Below are 16,477 nucleotides of genomic sequence, written 5' to 3'. Positions count from 1 at the left end.
ACAACACCACCACCCTTCTGGACAACCTGTCCAATCTCGGACTCAAACAACTTGTTGACACTCCCACTCACACAGCCGGACACACGCTCGACCCTATCTTCACCTCCAGCAAGCACATCTCCTTCGATCGCACTACAGCTCTCCACTGGACGGATCACAGCTGTGTTCACTTCAGCTACAAAACCACCCTATCCCACAACCGTCCACAACCCATTCCCCGGAGAAAATGGAATAAAATCACCACCGACCAACTCCTCACATCACTCAACCAAAACCCTCCCACCCTAGCAATGGACCCAGACCAAGCGGCCACCAACTTCAGGCAATGGATTACCCACAGTGCGGACGAACTAGCACCCCTGAAAAAACACCAGTTGATATCATCCAGCAAAAAGGCTCCCTGGTTCAATGATGACCTTAAAAAATCCAAAAAGACATGCCGCACCCTGGAGAAGAATTGGAGAAAAGAACCAACCCCAGACAACATGGCCTCCCTCAAGACAGCCACCCGCAAACACCACCAACTGATTCGATCCGCCAAGAAATCAGCATTCAAGGACCGTCTCGACAACAATTCTCATAACAGCAAGGAACTCTTCAATATCGTCAAGGAATTCACCAGCCCTTCCGCAGCTTCCAACGATATCACTAACTCCCAAGACCTCTGCGATGCGCTATCCTCCTTCTTCTACAACAAAATTGCCGACATCCACAACAGCTTCAAGAATACTCCCAGTGACCAACCCGCCCCACCCCCTTCAGATCCCATCCCTCCAACTAACAACCTCAGCTCCTGGAACCCAATCACCATTGAAGACACCATTCGCCTCATGAACTCAATACACTCTGGCTCGCCTTCTGACCCCTGTCCCCACTACATCTTCAACAAAGCTGACTCCATCATCGCTCCCCAACTCCGCGATGTCATCAACTGCTCTTTCAACTCTGCCACCTTTCCAGAAATCTGGAAACACGCCGAACTCAGCGCCCTTCTGAAAAAACCCACAGCAGACCCCTCAGAACTGAAAAACTACCGCCACCTTCCTTGAATCCAACAACTCCCTGGATCCCTCACAGAACGGCTTTCGAGCCAAACACAGCACTGAAACAGCCCTCATTGTGGCGACCGACGACATCCGAGCACTCCTAGACAACGGAGAAACAGTGGCCCTCATTCTACTCGACCTCTCTGCCGCCTTCAACACTGTCTGTCACAGCACCCTCATACAACGCCTCAACAACATCGGCATACAAGGAAAAGCCCTGGACTGGATCATCTCTTTCCTAGCTGGAAGAACCCAGAGAGTCCGACTCCCCCCATTCTACTCAGAGCCCACCGAAGTCATCTGCGGCGTTCCTCAAGGTTCCTCACTCAGTCCCACCCTCTTCAACGTCTACATGAGTCCTCTCGCCTCCATCGCACGTCAACACAACCTCAACATCATCTCCTAAGCCGACGACACCCAGCTAATCCTTTCACTCACCAAAGACCCCAACACCGCCAAAACCAATCTTCACGAAGGCATGAAAGAAGTAGCCGAATGGATGAAACAGAGCCGCCTAAAACTCAACTCAGACAAAACGGAGGTGCTCATCCTAGGATCCTCCCCCTCAGCTTGGGACGACTCATGGTGGCCTTCCGCTTTGGGATCAGCACCCACACCCACAGACCATGCACGTAACCTTGGCTTCATTCTAGACTCCTCTCTCTCAATGTCCAGACAAGTCAACGCCGTATCGTCCTCCTGCTTCAACGTCCTTCGCATTCTCAAAAAGATATTCCGCTGGATCCCCCTCGAGACAAGAAAGACTGTCACCCATGCACTGGTCACGAGTCGACTAGACTATGGCAACACACTTTACGCCGGAATTACAACAAAATTGCAGAAAAAGCTCCAGCATATCCAAAACGCGTCAGCGAGACTCATTTTAGACATCCCGCGCCAAGAGCACATCACCGGACACCTAAAAAATCTCCACTGGCTTCCCGTCAACAAAAGAATTACTTTCCGCCTTCTTACCCACGCACACAAGGCCCTTTATAATCTGGGACCCGAATGCCTCAACACCTGGCTGTCCTTCTACATTCCCACCCGCCAACTAAGATCATCCAATCAAGCCCTCGCCGCAGTCCCGCGCATCCGAAAAACCACCATGGGTGGCAGATCATTCTCCTTCCTGGCTGCCAAAACCTGGAACTCACTCCCCACCCACCTTAGCCTTACTCAGAACCACATCTCCTTCAGAAAAGAACTGAAAACCTGGGGGCATATTACCAACAACTAGCGATAATTTTTGTCTCTAACTTGTTTAGAGACAAAAATTATCGCCGCACATCGGCGATTTTTATCGCAGATAAACCTTGCTATTAGCAAGGTTTATCGCAAATGCGATAAAAAACGGCCGCAATGCATGAATATCGCTGAAAAGGCAGCGATATTCATGCATTATCGAGCAAATGCTCTTAGCCATGTTATCCACCTCCCATTGGATAACATGGTGAAGAACTGCTCAGGGCAGGTGTTAGCTTTTGGAGATATTCGCGCTTAGCGCGAATATCTCCAAAAGTTGGTAATAGGAGATAGCGATGTTAGCGACTGTTTCCAGTCGCTAACATCTTGGCACGCCCACTTTGCATGTCATTAGTGATAAATATCACTGACATGCAAAGCGGGGCCCAAGATGGTCGCTATCTCCTATTAGCTGTCACTAACTGGTGTTAGCGACAGCTTGGTAATAGGGAGATAATTTTATCTCCGCTTTCTTGGCTTTTAAAGCCAAAAAAGCGGAGATAAACCCCTTGATAATATACCCCCTGGCTATTCGACAAATAGTGAACCCCCCTCTAGCGCCTTGAGACCCTCTGGGTGAGTAGTGCGCTATATAAATGCCCGAACTTGAACAATCACATTTGGTGACATGCATTTGTCGTCACAAAAATGAGCATCACACATACACCTTCAAATTAACAAATGAAAATGTATTCAAAGAAACACTGAACAGAAATGAAGACACATGGCGGCTCTCCTTGGGACAATCTGTAGGTCACAGCCTGCAAGACAAAAATCATGATGAGAAGGTGTGTCTTGCGCACATCAAAGGACATAGAGAAAGCAAAGGAGAGAGAGAGATACAGAGAGAGAGAAAGAGAGGGAGAGAGAGAAAGACGGCCAGAGAGAGAGAGAGAGAAAGACGGACAGAGAGAGGGAGAGAGACACACAGAAAACAAGAGAGGGACAGGGAGAAAGAGTGCGGACACTGGGCACTTAGGACTCACTGCTCACCTGCTGACGTAGGTGTGTCTCCAACCAAGTGCCGGTATGTAGTGCAGTTCACCAGGTCCCACATCTGAAACAGATCCGTCATTTGAAACAGAGTCCAGATACATGAATGGCAGAGTACATACAATTACACAGAACATCATCGCATGTCCGCCCCAGCACACCCAGGCAGCTGCATCCCAGCCCCTCCCACCGCCCAGCGGGGCATGCCCGCCCCTGCGCACCCAGGCAGCTGCACCCCAGGCCCTCCCGCCGCCCTGCGGGGCATGCCCACCCCTGCGAACCCAAATTCTCCCTGCTCAGCTAGCGCCACTGGCATGTCACAATGAGGGCCCACCACGTGCCGCTGCAAGCTCCAAGCCCAGGGCTCTTGAACATGGCACTCTCCACCTCATGCAGCCCCGCTCCGCAGGCCACCAGTTCTTACATTTGATTCTGGGTCTTGATTTCGCCATGGCAGAGGACGTACCAGTGCACCGGGCAGCATCGCAGGCTGCACACCCGTTCAGCCCTTGAGGTGCCGCTAACTCTATGATCCGGGATGCGGTGCCACGTTGCAGTAGGCTTGTGCTGCCCGCTGGCTTTGGCCTACACTGAGGTCCAACAGGGCACCCAAATCCTGAGCAGTCCGGATCACCCGGACAGGACAGCATCACCATCTTCCCACCAGCTCAGCCCTTAAGGTGCCCGTTCCTCAGGGCACCCAAAGTCACCGTCCCGTGGTGATGTGCTTGTGCCGGATGCAAGATTGTTCACTCTGTGTTATATTCCCAAAGGATTCATTCAAATGGTAATCTACAGTGAAGAGATGAATTGATTTGTGTTCTGACTAATGCGTAAGTTAAATTAATGTCTGGGACCATTTTTTCTATAACATATTGACACCCAGGTCCTTTTGACTTCGATTGGGTTACCCCTTGTTTATAACGCTTGATGTGAATTACAGGCCTGTTGCTGGTTTTCGCTGATTTTTGTTTCGTGATTGGCCTCATCGCAGCTTTTTTTGCGTTCATGTTTCGCATTTTTTCAGTGTGGTGTTGATTTTAATGCGGTCATTTGACGCTTTAGCTGGAGACTAACGCATGGTACTGGCGTGTTGTGAATACTTGGTCAACACAGCGTAATTTTCCCGCTATAGACTGTGATGTTCAGTGTTGCGTTAAAAAACTGCTAAACACGAACGCAAAAAAAGCTGCAATGCAAAATCTGCAAAATATCCCTCTTTATAATTTCAAAATATCGGCATATGTGCCTGATGAATGTGGCAATGTTGTTCCACAAACTAGAGAAAGGGATGCAAATTGTCTCTTACCTTGTTTTCAGATGTGCTTTGAATTTCGGTATCTTTTCACCAGTGACTTTATACTTTTGTGAACAGTATAGACATGCATGTCTGCCTTTATTCCTTTCAGTCTTTCAAGATTCTTTCTATTTCATGTTTGAGAAACATAGAAGCAGATGAGACTTCACACATATCTGCCTTATTTTGCAGAGAATGAACGCATCAACCTTACTCTAGCACTGACCAATTTGAAAGTTAACAAGCATACATTCAGAGGAAAGCCAGCCAGAGGAACCTGTGTGCATTAATATTGCTAATATGATCTGAAGAGCATGGACAGTGTCAGGGAAAGATCAGTCTTCCTGCACCCAGGCATAATGTCCTAAGGAAGGAAGGGATCACTTGGAAATCTCTCTTAGTGTGTCCTTTGCTCATGTTCAGGCCGATGGATTGTATTCTGGCTGTCACAAATTAGGCAAATCTCAATCATGGCTAACCCTTCAAATGCAGCCATGTGGACAATATCCCAGTTTGCTGGCAGACCAATTTACCTCTGTGCCTGATTGAATTTCATGCATCACCCTAGTCTACCACCAACAGTCTCATTTAAAGGTCAGTTAACAATGACAATGTCGGTCGCTCCACCATGACCTGGCAGCACAGTGAGCTAGTCAGACTTTTTCCATTATCCATAGACAAAGTGTGGGGGCTATATTGGGAAAATTAAAAGTCAAAGTCTTTAATGCTCTGGGAGTTCTCCCCCAGTACCTATGAGACATTGTGGAGGGCATGGTGGTTTTGTGTGTGCTCAGTTTCACCATATGTGTGGCCAGGCCAGAGAGGAAGAAACACTGTTGTGTGTCTGTCCTGAATAGGCTGCCTCTTCTGATGCCATGTGTTTTTGATGGCGGAGGTGGTTATTGCTCCACAGTCAGATAGACAGCCTTTTCTTAACCTTGGAATGGGCCGGTGAGGGCCTCAAGAGCTGTCCTGAGAAAGCATCTGCCAGTTTTAGTTTTTTATAAGAAATATTATCCCACTCTGGCCTGACCTGACTATTACTATTACAGATACAGCTCGAGTTCTCCTCTTTCAACGTTGAGCGCTTCCCTGAATGTGACAATGACTACCTGGCGGTGAAGGATGGAGGTACTACAAATTCTCCCTTGCTGGGCAAGTACTGCGGGAAGTCTCCATTGCAGCCCATTGCCTCCACTGGAAATATGCTGCTACTTCAGTTCCACAGTGACGTCTGGGTGACCAAACCGGGCTTCTCCATAGCTTACTCCTTCAGTAAGTACTGAGCATACATAGCGCAAGATGATGCTAGCCACGGCAAATGTCCACTAACCTTGCTTCTGCTGTTGCCAATTCGCCCCGCTTCCTTTGCTCCTGACAGCATGACAACAAATGTGGCTGTAAATGGCTGAAGTGGACTACCATTGCCCCTTGATGCATGATGGAGTAGGTGGTCAAAACTCTCCGTTGTGACCACAGTTGCACTCCTTGCCTCCGTTTCCCATTTGCATCTGTCAGTCTGTCTCCTTTAACTCTGCTATAGGCTATCTCCTTCTCCACCTCCAGTTCTGCTGTTATCTTTTTTAGGTTTGGAGTTAGCAGAGACCTGTGATTTGACTAAAATAATATGTATGATATACCTACTTAAAGGGACTTTCAGCCTCCTCTCTTTACCCATTAGTCTGTTGCTGTGTCATTCCCATTTTGCTTCTGCATACTACAGCACGCAGCATGAGGAAATGGGTCACCCTTCTTAAGCCTCTGGGGAACATCACTTTGAGTGACTGCATTTTGCTCTTTCACAAGGTGCACATCCACCTACCAGGAGTTTCCTTTAGTACCAATGTTGCCTGATGTGATAGTAGGGCGCATTTGAAGTGAGCACAGGGAACATTCCAGCTTTATCAGTTCCCATACACTTCCAAGGCTATTATAAATTCCTTTTGAAGTGGAGTGCTTCTATTTCACAGCATAACATGTTGTGTTCCTGAACCAGTTCCACCTGTGGTTCTTTGATAAACTTTACCCAAGCAGAAAACCAAACTTTATGTATTTTTTTGCAAGGCATTTGTAACAGTTTTATTTAAACATAGGTGGTTGTAATTTGGGATTTAATGTCCTATATTTTATACGATTAAGCCTCTTTTCTTCCTTATTTCGATCTTCTTTCTTTCCTTTTTTCTTTCTTTCTTCTTTCCTACTGTTTGCCTTCTGTTTTTGTTCTTTCTTTTTTGCTTTTCTGCTTTCATTCCTTCTTTCTTTCTTTTTTGCCCTTTCTTTTTCTCTTTCCTCCTTTTTCAATTTACCTTCTTCCTCTTTTAATTCCTTTGTTTTGTTCCTCCTTTTTTCTTCTTTATCTTTCTTTCGTTAATTTTTGTCCTTATTTCTTCTTTTCTTTCATTCTATTTTTCCCTTCCTTCTTTTCCTTTATTTCTATTTTCCTTCTTTATTTCTATTTTTCCTTTTTTCCTTCCTTTCTTTTTTACCTACTTTCCTCTTTTCTTTCTTTCTTGCCTTTTTTCTTTCCTTTTTGCTTTCTTTTCTTCTTTTTGCTTTTATGACTTTTTCTTTTCTTTCCTGTATCTTTTTTCTGCCTTCCTTCCTGTTTTCTTTTTTCTTGCCTTTTTTCTTTTTTGTCTTCTGTCGTTCTTTCATTCCTTTTTTATTTAATTCTTTCTTTCTTTTTTGCTTTCTTTCCATTTTGCCATCCTTACATTTTCTTTCGTTCTTTCTTTAATTTTGTCTTCTTTCCTTTGTTCTTTTTCAGCCTTTTTTCTTTTTTTTGTGTTCTCTCATTCTTTTCTTGTTTATTAGTCCTTTGTTTTTGCTATTTTGCTTTCTTCCTTATTTCCTTCCTACTATCTTTTTTCTTTCTTTCCTTCTTTTCTTTTTTGCCCTTTGCTTCCTTCTTTCTTTATTTCCTTTTTGCCTTCTTTATTTCTTACTTTCTTGCCTTTTTTCTTTCCTTTTTTCCTTCTTTCTTCTATTTGCCTTCTATCCCTCTTTCTTCCTTTTTGCCTTCCTTCCTTCCCCTTTTGCCTCGTTTCCGTATTTTTATTGCACTTCTCCCTTCCTTTTTGTCTGACTTCTTTTCTTTTTTATCTGCCCTCCTTTCTTTTTGCCTTCCTTCCTTCCTTTCTTGTATTCTTTCTCAAAGGCAAGGCTAGCAGCCAGTGCCAGACCGATGGCCTTTTCGGTCTGCATTAGACTGTTTGATTTTTTGGCTGTTGGTCATAGGTTAGTTTTATTCTGTGCCCCCATCCTAGCGCCGCTCCTCATCTCTCCTCTGCCACTCTGCAACCCTAATCAGGTTGTCATACTGAAGCCATTCTCTGTTTTGGGTTATATTTTTGAAAGGGCATCACCTCTTCCCAGATACCACTGTCCTCTGCCACCTCATCCTTCTTTTTCTCCTTAATATAAATTATAGGATAATATAAAATAATATAACTCCAAAGCAAAATCTAAATACCACTGTAATTGGCCTGTTTTGGTATACTATTCAAACCATAACTTGTACCTCGCTGTTTTAAGCAGGTTCTGACAATCAAAAAAGAGAACAGTGAGGCTTGGCAATGAGGAACAGTTTAAGTGGAATTAAACTATAACGGCTGGGAACAGCAGCCACATCTCTTACAGTTGTGTGCTGGATTCAACTTATATTAGGTACATGGCATGCTTTATACTGTACAGCTGGTGCAAAAAAGAGAAGCTTGTCCCCGTTTTTGTAGGAAGTATTGGTGCAGTGGGTCATAAATGACCTGTTAGATGCTTGATCCCAACCTGATAGAAGGGGCCATAATACGAATAGAAGGTCATATTCTGAGGTGGTCCAGATGGCCGGGTGTGTTGTCTGTGTATATTCTAGGGGGATGCTTACTGCTAGGCATTGTTTGGAATTTATCTGATGAATGCAGCTGGATGGTTGGGGAAACGGCTTTTACAACGAAGCCGTTTCCACGAAATCTTTAACCACGCATGCAGTACAACGCATGCGTGGTTACAACTAATGCCTTTACCACGCATGCCTTTACTACGATGTTTGTAGTAAAGGCATATGTGGTAAAAGTAAAAAAAAAAAAGGGGGGGCTTGGGGGGGTCTCCCCCCCAAATAAAACAACTCACCATAAGTCACGTCGGCAGATTAAGAGAAATCGGTAAAAATATGCCGTTTTCTCTTCACGACGTATTACGTCACCACGCAAATAGTCGGTGAAAGGTTTATGCGTGCTAAACGAATTCCGTTGTAACGCATGCGTGGTAAAGGCATGCGTTGCAACGGAATTCGTTGTATCATCATATATTCGATGGTTGCACTGGTATCTGTTGTGCTGGCATGATATCCATGGTTTGAATACAGGCCCTCTGCTGAGCCATTGTTTGTGTTTCTGAGTGTGTGCATCTGATTTGTTACATCCTTGGACTATATGCGACTGTTAGAAGGTGGTTCTGACCATCTGAGCTGCCCAGATGTATCGTTTTATTTTAGCACCTAATTGTTGAGCTTTTACTGTGGGAGAGCCTCATAAGTTGGGACTCACCCACACTGAATTCATTATGAAAGAGACTGCATGTGGATTTTACTGGTGTCCCTCTAGCTTGACTAGGCTGCTGCGCTGCAGCTGGAGTAAGGGGCCCCGGGCTGGTTACATGTAGACACATGTGTACATGTGTGTGCGCACGTAGGGGCTGCGCAGGGGTGATTCCTGATGTGCGCAGCCGAGGAGCAGGTGCAGATAGACTGGTGTGTCAGGACCTATGTAAAATTATGTGGTGACATGGAATATGCTTTATACAGTGGGAAGAAACATGCCAGGGAAAGTCGGTGTGTTTTACTGTATTTCACTTCATTATTCTCCTATGGGGAAGTGGAGCCCATGGTCTAGTTTCTCTTTCCTAAGGCCTACAAATCGCAGACATGCACTAAAGTCTAATGTAACTGGTGGGAGAAGTAGTATTCTGCAGAGTGCACAGTCATATTTGTATTGATTTTGGGTCATCCAGAAATGTCATATTTCTCTGAGAGAGCTCATATCCAGGACCTGGCTGGAGGCTGACCCTGGCAGGCTGGATTAATGACCTTCCTTTCAAGAGCAAAGGCCTCCTCTCCAGGAAGAGAAGATGGGTGGAGCTACAGAATAATCCATCATCAGCTGTCACCTGGTGCCAGGCACCAAGCTGCACAAGGGAGAAGGCAGCCCGGGAGGGAGGGTCTTTCATAGTCCATGTGGCAGGAGACCCCTGGATGACGCCATTTTGAACAAACCCAGAGGCCTGGGCAGGAAGGAGGGAGCAGGGGCAAAGAAGTGATGTGTCGCTGTGTGATAGGGCAAACAAAGACTTCCTACAGAGCCTCCTCCCCAATTCTTTTAAAAGAACTTTCACAGGAAGAGGAGCTCTCTTTGATGTGTGGTCTGCAGAGCCAGAGGGTGCTGGAGCCTGGCGCCATGGGCAGTAGGAAGGAGGAACCCCCTGACTGTCCCAGGATCCTGAATAGCGAATGGGGGGGCCAGGACCAGTGAGCAGAAGCCTGGGCCTCTGCACAAGGAGAAGAAAGGCCCAGGAGGAGATCCAGGTGAAAGGCTGGCGCAGGAGGCCAGTGAAGACAGCTCCCTGCTGAATCCACCCTCTTGGAGACATTGAGGGCATAGAAGAGTGCTCCCAGTGGCCGGGGAGCGCCACCAGGAGCAAGAAGAGGCCAAAATTATGAAGATTGGACCCCTGGGGGCGGAGATATGCCCCCCAGAAGGAAGGCAATCTTTGACCTCTGGCAGACCTACGACGAAGCACGTGGGGCTCCGCAGCCGGTCCTAGATATGCCCCCAGGGTGGGTCAGATCCAGGGGGCAGCCCCCAACATGAAGTAAAAGGAGGGGGCGCCGCCGCCCAGGACCCCATCTCCAGGCCCCGAAGCAAAGCTGGAGAGTGCCGCCACGCTCCCCTTGAAGATCTCCCCCATGGGGTGTCTGAGCCCACCATGGCCCCCGGCAACAACGGAGGGCAGGGGGCGCATTTGCGCATCCGCAAAGAGGTCTCTGGGGTCCCAGGAGCCCAACTCCGGGCCCAATACAGCGTTTGGCCCTTTTACTTGAACTTGTCTAGCTCGCACTGGATCTCATTTTGCTCTGTCACGATGTAAAAGACTTCAGGTATGATACCATACTTGGTTAGGTTCACTGTGACCTCCTGTGGTGATAGAGTGTCGGGCTGGAGTTTGGTTCTTATTCAGCATAGGTACAAGTGTATGTGGCACAAGGTTTTTCTGGATGTTACCCCCTGAGACAGGTATAGTGAGTCTGTGAATGAGATCCAGTCCGAGCTAGACAAGCTAAATAATAAAAAGGGGCAGACACTGTATTGGAACACAGGGCCTAAATCAGCCCCCACAAGGATTTCTTGGAGGTCAGGAAGCCCTCAGCCCAGTGCAATAAAGTTTCCACACAAGTACACCATTGTGGACCAAGGCCATCACTTAGCGTAACTGGAGCCATATTTATGAACAAGTGGAACACCAATGTTAAGATCACCTGCAGGGTAATCATGAGTAAACATAGCAGGAGTTGGTAGATATTTGTTCCCACTGAGGCCATGTGCTGCTACCAGATTTTGTGTAGTAGTATGCTGTGTAATGCATGTGGGATGCTGTAGTTGTATGTTAAATGTGTTAGATCCCGGGACTCACGCTGAACCACTTTACCTGGTGACCTTGGCTGAAACCTGACCTGTTACTATTCTGTGATATATAGCTGAAAAAACATCAAAGCACATAGAACAAAAGACAATGCATAGATGTTTTGTATATGAAAGAGTCGATTTAACATCCAGGGGGGCCCTATAGTCGTTTCTATCCACAAAGTGTTCACTATGTCTGGGGGAAGCCTTATGGGAGCTTCTGTCCCCAAAGTGTTCATAGTTCATGTGGAAAAAGTCTGTGATGGTGACTCCTTTGGTGGTGGTGGAAGTGATTGCTCCAAGCAAATGTTTGAGAGGTGTATCCATGACCTTTTCTTTTCAACCTTGACAGCTGTAGGAGCTGAAAAGATTACTTTTGAAGGGCCCTTCAAACTTGCTGTCTCTTTACCTGCATTGGAAGTAGTGGACTAGTACTTAGTTGGCAGGCTTTGGGATGATGTATGGTAAGTCAACTGAGGTACGCTCCGCCTTCCGAGGGATAACCTGTTTAGAGAAGAATCTGCAAGCTTTAGTCAACTCAAAGAGATATATATACAAATTTCATTACCTAGGGCCTCAGGCTTGACTCTACGCTTAGTTTGATTCTGCTCTGAGGTATTGGTGTCCAAATTGGCCTACCAGTGATTAGCTGATGGGGGTTCAAGTGGTGGTCTCTGTTTGGGGTGTTTCTTAGAGCAAACAGGGCTAGGGGCAAGCAATGCAGCCATTTCTTCCATGGCGGCACACAGTTTGCTGAGCTTGTTTTTTAGCAGGCCGTTGAGGTGTTCCACTATGCCATTGCTTTATCCGGCCAAGAAAAAATGTGGCCCGTTGTCTGACGGATGACCTCTGATACCCCCATCTTGGTATGACTTCTCGAACCACATTGCTAGCTGTGGCTTTGAGGTCGCAGTGTGTGCAGGGGCCTGCTTCTATTCACCTAGAGAATGGGCAGACCACCACGATTAGATATCAGTAAGTGGCACATCTGTCAATCATGCAGATGAAATCTATTATTTGTAGTGCTAGTAATGGCCCAGAAGGTCTTAGGATAGATGAGGTTATGACCTGCAGTGTTGGCTTAGATGAGTGCAGCTGACATGCATTGGACTCATTTAGGTACATAGAGATCATTTCTGCTACATGGGGAACAAACCAGTCTAGCTGTAGGTTAGCGAACATGGTCTCTTTTGGGGTTGATGTCGAGAAGTGGAGCTGGATCAGGGCTGTGTAGGATAGACTTTGGGGCATTACATGTTTCCCTATAAAAGTGTCCGTACAGATGAGATCGAGGGGGTTCAGTATGCATTCCCTAGATCCCCAGGGTTCTCGCTCATGTGGGAGAGCCGCTTCCTATAATTAGCCCGGTAGAGCCTAGTGTCTCGGTTTATAGAAGTTGGGAAGGTGGTGACGAATCTTTTGAAAGTTGCTTTTCAGCCTCCTGTACTGGAAACCCATGGATGCTCTTGTGGCCCTGCAGGCTGCCACCTTTGTGGCCCAGTGGGTGAGTGAGTTGCCCCGGGAGATAAAGTCCTGGCCTCCTGTATGTGTGGTACACTTGACAACTTCTACTCATTTAGTCAGCGTCAATGCATTGAGGAGTTCTAGATGATGATCACTATGCATTACTGCTATGCCGTCAGATTTGAGAAAGCCTCTACTCTTCCATCTGCTAATACAGGAATGTATGGTAGTTGTAACATAGGCTGAGTCAGAATAGATGGTGTTTCCTGTGCCTTGTGTGAGTGCCACCAATGTGGCTACGTTTACTGGGAGACACAGAAGCAATGCCAGCTGTGCTGTAGTTTCCAGGATATCTGAGGATGTATGATTATCTCCTGTGACCACTGCTGCCCCTATGTGCCTAACACAGTTTTTTTGATCTGTGACTGAGGAGTCATCTATGAACATGACTTTGCTGTTGGGGATCTGGTCTTCTTCTACCCTGGCAGATTTGTTGGGTGAAGTTCGAGAAGGACAGGATGTCCTGTCATCGATGAGGGAAAAAAAACGGAAAAGAGAGAGAAGCCTAGAACGAGGCAGATTACACCAGTAGTTACCTCACTCAGCAAAGTTATACCTCTCTTGCCATCTCATCTGTTAGAAGAGCAAGATTCTGAGGAAAAAGTTGAGGACGAAGGTCTCTGGTTACGCATGTAGCCTATTCCCACTGCATGTTAAGTGCCAAGAGGATGATTTTGATGAGGAATATGGAGAGCATCCTCAGCAGGAATACCATCAGGACTATCAAGAAGATGTAGTTTGAATGCCATTATTGTTTCTAACAGACCTGTAATTCATGTTGGCTGATTATCAAAAGTGATTTCCGCCAGCACCTCTACCTCCTGAACAGTCTACATTGGCTCCTCGGCCACGATCTATCCCATCTACTCTCAAAAGGGTTCAAGATTTACAGACGGGACCTCTTCAGAAATCACCACCATCAGTTCCTCAACAATATCCAGGAAATAGAGATGATGACCAGGAAGAAGGGGAACCCAGACATCCACATAGAGAACAGGATGACTACCTCATTCCCTCACCTTCTTCTTCTCCTGTACCCATTGACTAGTCACCTGAGGATATTGGTGGTTTCCGCAGCTTACTGGAAAGGGCAGCCAAGAGGTTTGTACTACCAACGCTAACATCTCAAACTGACTGTTTTTCTATATGACTTTAAAGAGCCCTTTAGAAAATTGGTGAGTGCGATCCCTATTGTAAGACATATATGGGACGAAGAACTCAAGTCATTAAAACGCCAGTCACAGTGACACCAGTTGTAGGAGGATGGCTTAGTATATGGTGCACACCTATGTAAGTGAAGCATCCTGCACTAATGCAGACAACCGTTATGGTGATTTTTGTGGTCTTAAACAACCATAGAAAGCTCTTTAAGTGGTAGCTATTGAGAGTAACCTTCAGGCTTAGTCCAGAACGAGTGTAAAGCAGTTTTCTTTCCAGCACTAATAATAATCATGTAGGTTAAGTGAAATAGAAACACACAGTGTAGTAATAACAATATGTATTACTAACACATAGAAATATCTCCTACCCGGAGATATAATCACAATACACACAATACTTCAGTAATAGAACAGGTAAGTAACCCTCGGATGTTCAGAGGTGATGGCGGTGGTCGCAGCTCATCTGCGCAGACCTGGGGTTTCAGTCTTCCCCTATCTCGACGGTTAGTTGCTGAAGGCAGGCTCACCCAGACAGTTGTCTCCCACCTCTAGACTACGGCCGACCTCCTGCATTTGCTGGGGTTTTCCATCCACATGCCGAAGTCGCACCTGATTCCCTCACAGAAGTTCCTCTTCATCGGAACGGTTCTGGACTCGGCGCAGTTTCGGGTTTATCCTCCCGAACAGTGAGTCCAGGATATTCTGGCTATGATTCCGATCTTTTAGCCTCTATCCCGGGTTCCGGTCAGGATGACCCTCCAGCTACTGGGCCTGATGGCCTCCTGCATCCTGTCAGTGGATCATGCCAGATGGCATATGCGGGCTCTGCAGTGGGACCTGAAGTTCCAGTGGGCACAGCATCGGGGCAACCTGTCCGATCACATCCAGATTTCGGAGGGCACTGCACGACAATTGCAGTGGTGGCTCACGAATGGCGAGTGGGTCAATGGCAGATCCCTCTCCCTTCCCCAACCGGAGCACTCAGTGGTTACGGACGCGTCCCTTCTGGGATGGAGCGGCCACATGGGAGAGGTAGAGATTAGAGGCTTCTGGACTCCGGCGGAGGCCCGCTCCATATCAATATTCTGGAGTTTCAGGCGATCCAACTTGAACTGAAGTCATTCCTTCCCTCTGCTGTGGGGAGGGTAGTTCAGGTGTTTACAGACAATACAACTGCCATGTGGTATTGCAACAAATAGGGCGGGTGGGGTCGTGGACCCTAAGTCAGAGGTTCTGCACCTCTGGACATGGCTGGAACATCAGGGCATGTCCCTGGTGGTTCATCACCTGGCAGGATCTCTGAATGCCAGGGCAGACAAACTCAGCCATCGGTGAATGATGGATCACGAATGCGGTCTGCACTCGGACGTGGTGCAAGGTCTCTTTCAGCTGTGGGGAAAGCCTTGGTTAGATCTATTCGCCACCGAAGAGAACGTGCAATGTCCTCAGTTCTGCGAGGTAGAATTTCCAAGGCAGCACTTGCTAGGCAACGCTTTTTGTCACAAGTGGAGTTGCGGTCCACTATACGCCTTTCCGCCTATACCACTTCTACCCAGAGTGCTGAAGAAGATCAAGCACGACCGGGCCCAAGTTATTCTTGTGGCTCCGTACTGGGCTCGAAGAGTATGGTATCCTGAGCTACTCAGCATTGCGATCAGTCTCCCGCTCCGCCTGCCTCTTAGGGAGGATCTTCTGTCGCAGCAGTAGGGGAGGGTTCGCCACACAAACCTGTCCAGCCTCCACCTCCTTGCGTGGAGATTGAGCGGTGGCAGTTGACGTCTTTCGATCTGCCTCCCGAAGTCTGCGATGTTTTCTTGGCAGCAAGGCATCCCTCCACTATAACGGAATACATTTGTGGCATGGTGCAAAGCTAAGGCTGTGGATCCCCTTTCTGACCCTCTTTCAGAGGTCCTTCTATTTCTTCTGTCTTTGGCCCAGCAGGGCTCTGCTTTGGGCACTATCAAGGGCTATCTCTTGGGCATTTCAGCCTTTTTACGGCTTCCAGGACAGCCGTCCCTTTTCAAGTCCTCTGTTGTAAATAGATTTTTGAAAGGCATTACGCACATGTTCCCTCCTGCCCCTTGTGTGATGCCTCAGTGGGATTTGTAACTCATTCTGACTTATCTGATGTGTACTCCTTTTGAGCCACTTCACAACTGTCCTTTTCGTCTTCTCACTCTAAAGACTGCTTTGCTGGTTGCCATAACCTCTGCCAGAAGAGTGAGTGAGCTCCAGGCTCTTTCTTCTAAAACTCCTTTTCTCTCTGTCCATCCGGACAAAGTTCTACCAGGGCGACAGCAGCCTTTACTGCTTTGGGACAGGGCAGCTATGTGGGCCTCGTTGCACACGTTTACCAAGCATTACTGCCTGGACAGCCAAGTCCGGAGAGACAGCTTCTTTGACTGTTCTGTTCTCCAGAACTTTCTGGTATGATCTTGGTTCGCAGACCCACCACCGGGGTTAGTATTGCTGGGGTATCTATTCTAAGATAAGGAATCTATCACTACGTGTTTCTTTCAGATGCACAAGTTACTTCCTTCA

General features: G+C 47.1%; 1 protein-coding gene across 5 annotated transcripts in view; it reads left to right on the top strand.

Annotated features, from left to right (window-relative positions):
* Positions 1-16,477, top strand: part of LOC144826067 (astacin-like metalloendopeptidase) — a 551,078-nt gene that overhangs the window by 476,649 nt on the left and 57,952 nt on the right. For 2 of the 5 annotated variants that reach the window (XM_078684377.1, XM_078684375.1), the window contains one exon: positions 5,634-5,856. The exons of the other annotated variants lie outside the window; for them this stretch is intronic. In XM_078684377.1, coding sequence (XP_078540503.1) covers positions 5,634-5,856 — 223 coding nt within the window. The remainder of the gene's footprint in view (positions 1-5,633; positions 5,857-16,477) is intronic. 5 annotated transcript variants of the gene reach the window in all.

Source organism: Lissotriton helveticus, chromosome 3_2, assembly GCF_964261635.1.
Source record: "Lissotriton helveticus chromosome 3_2, aLisHel1.1, whole genome shotgun sequence".
Lineage (NCBI taxonomy): Eukaryota > Metazoa > Chordata > Amphibia > Caudata > Salamandridae > Lissotriton > Lissotriton helveticus.
This window is presented reverse-complemented; position numbering and strand designations above follow the sequence as displayed.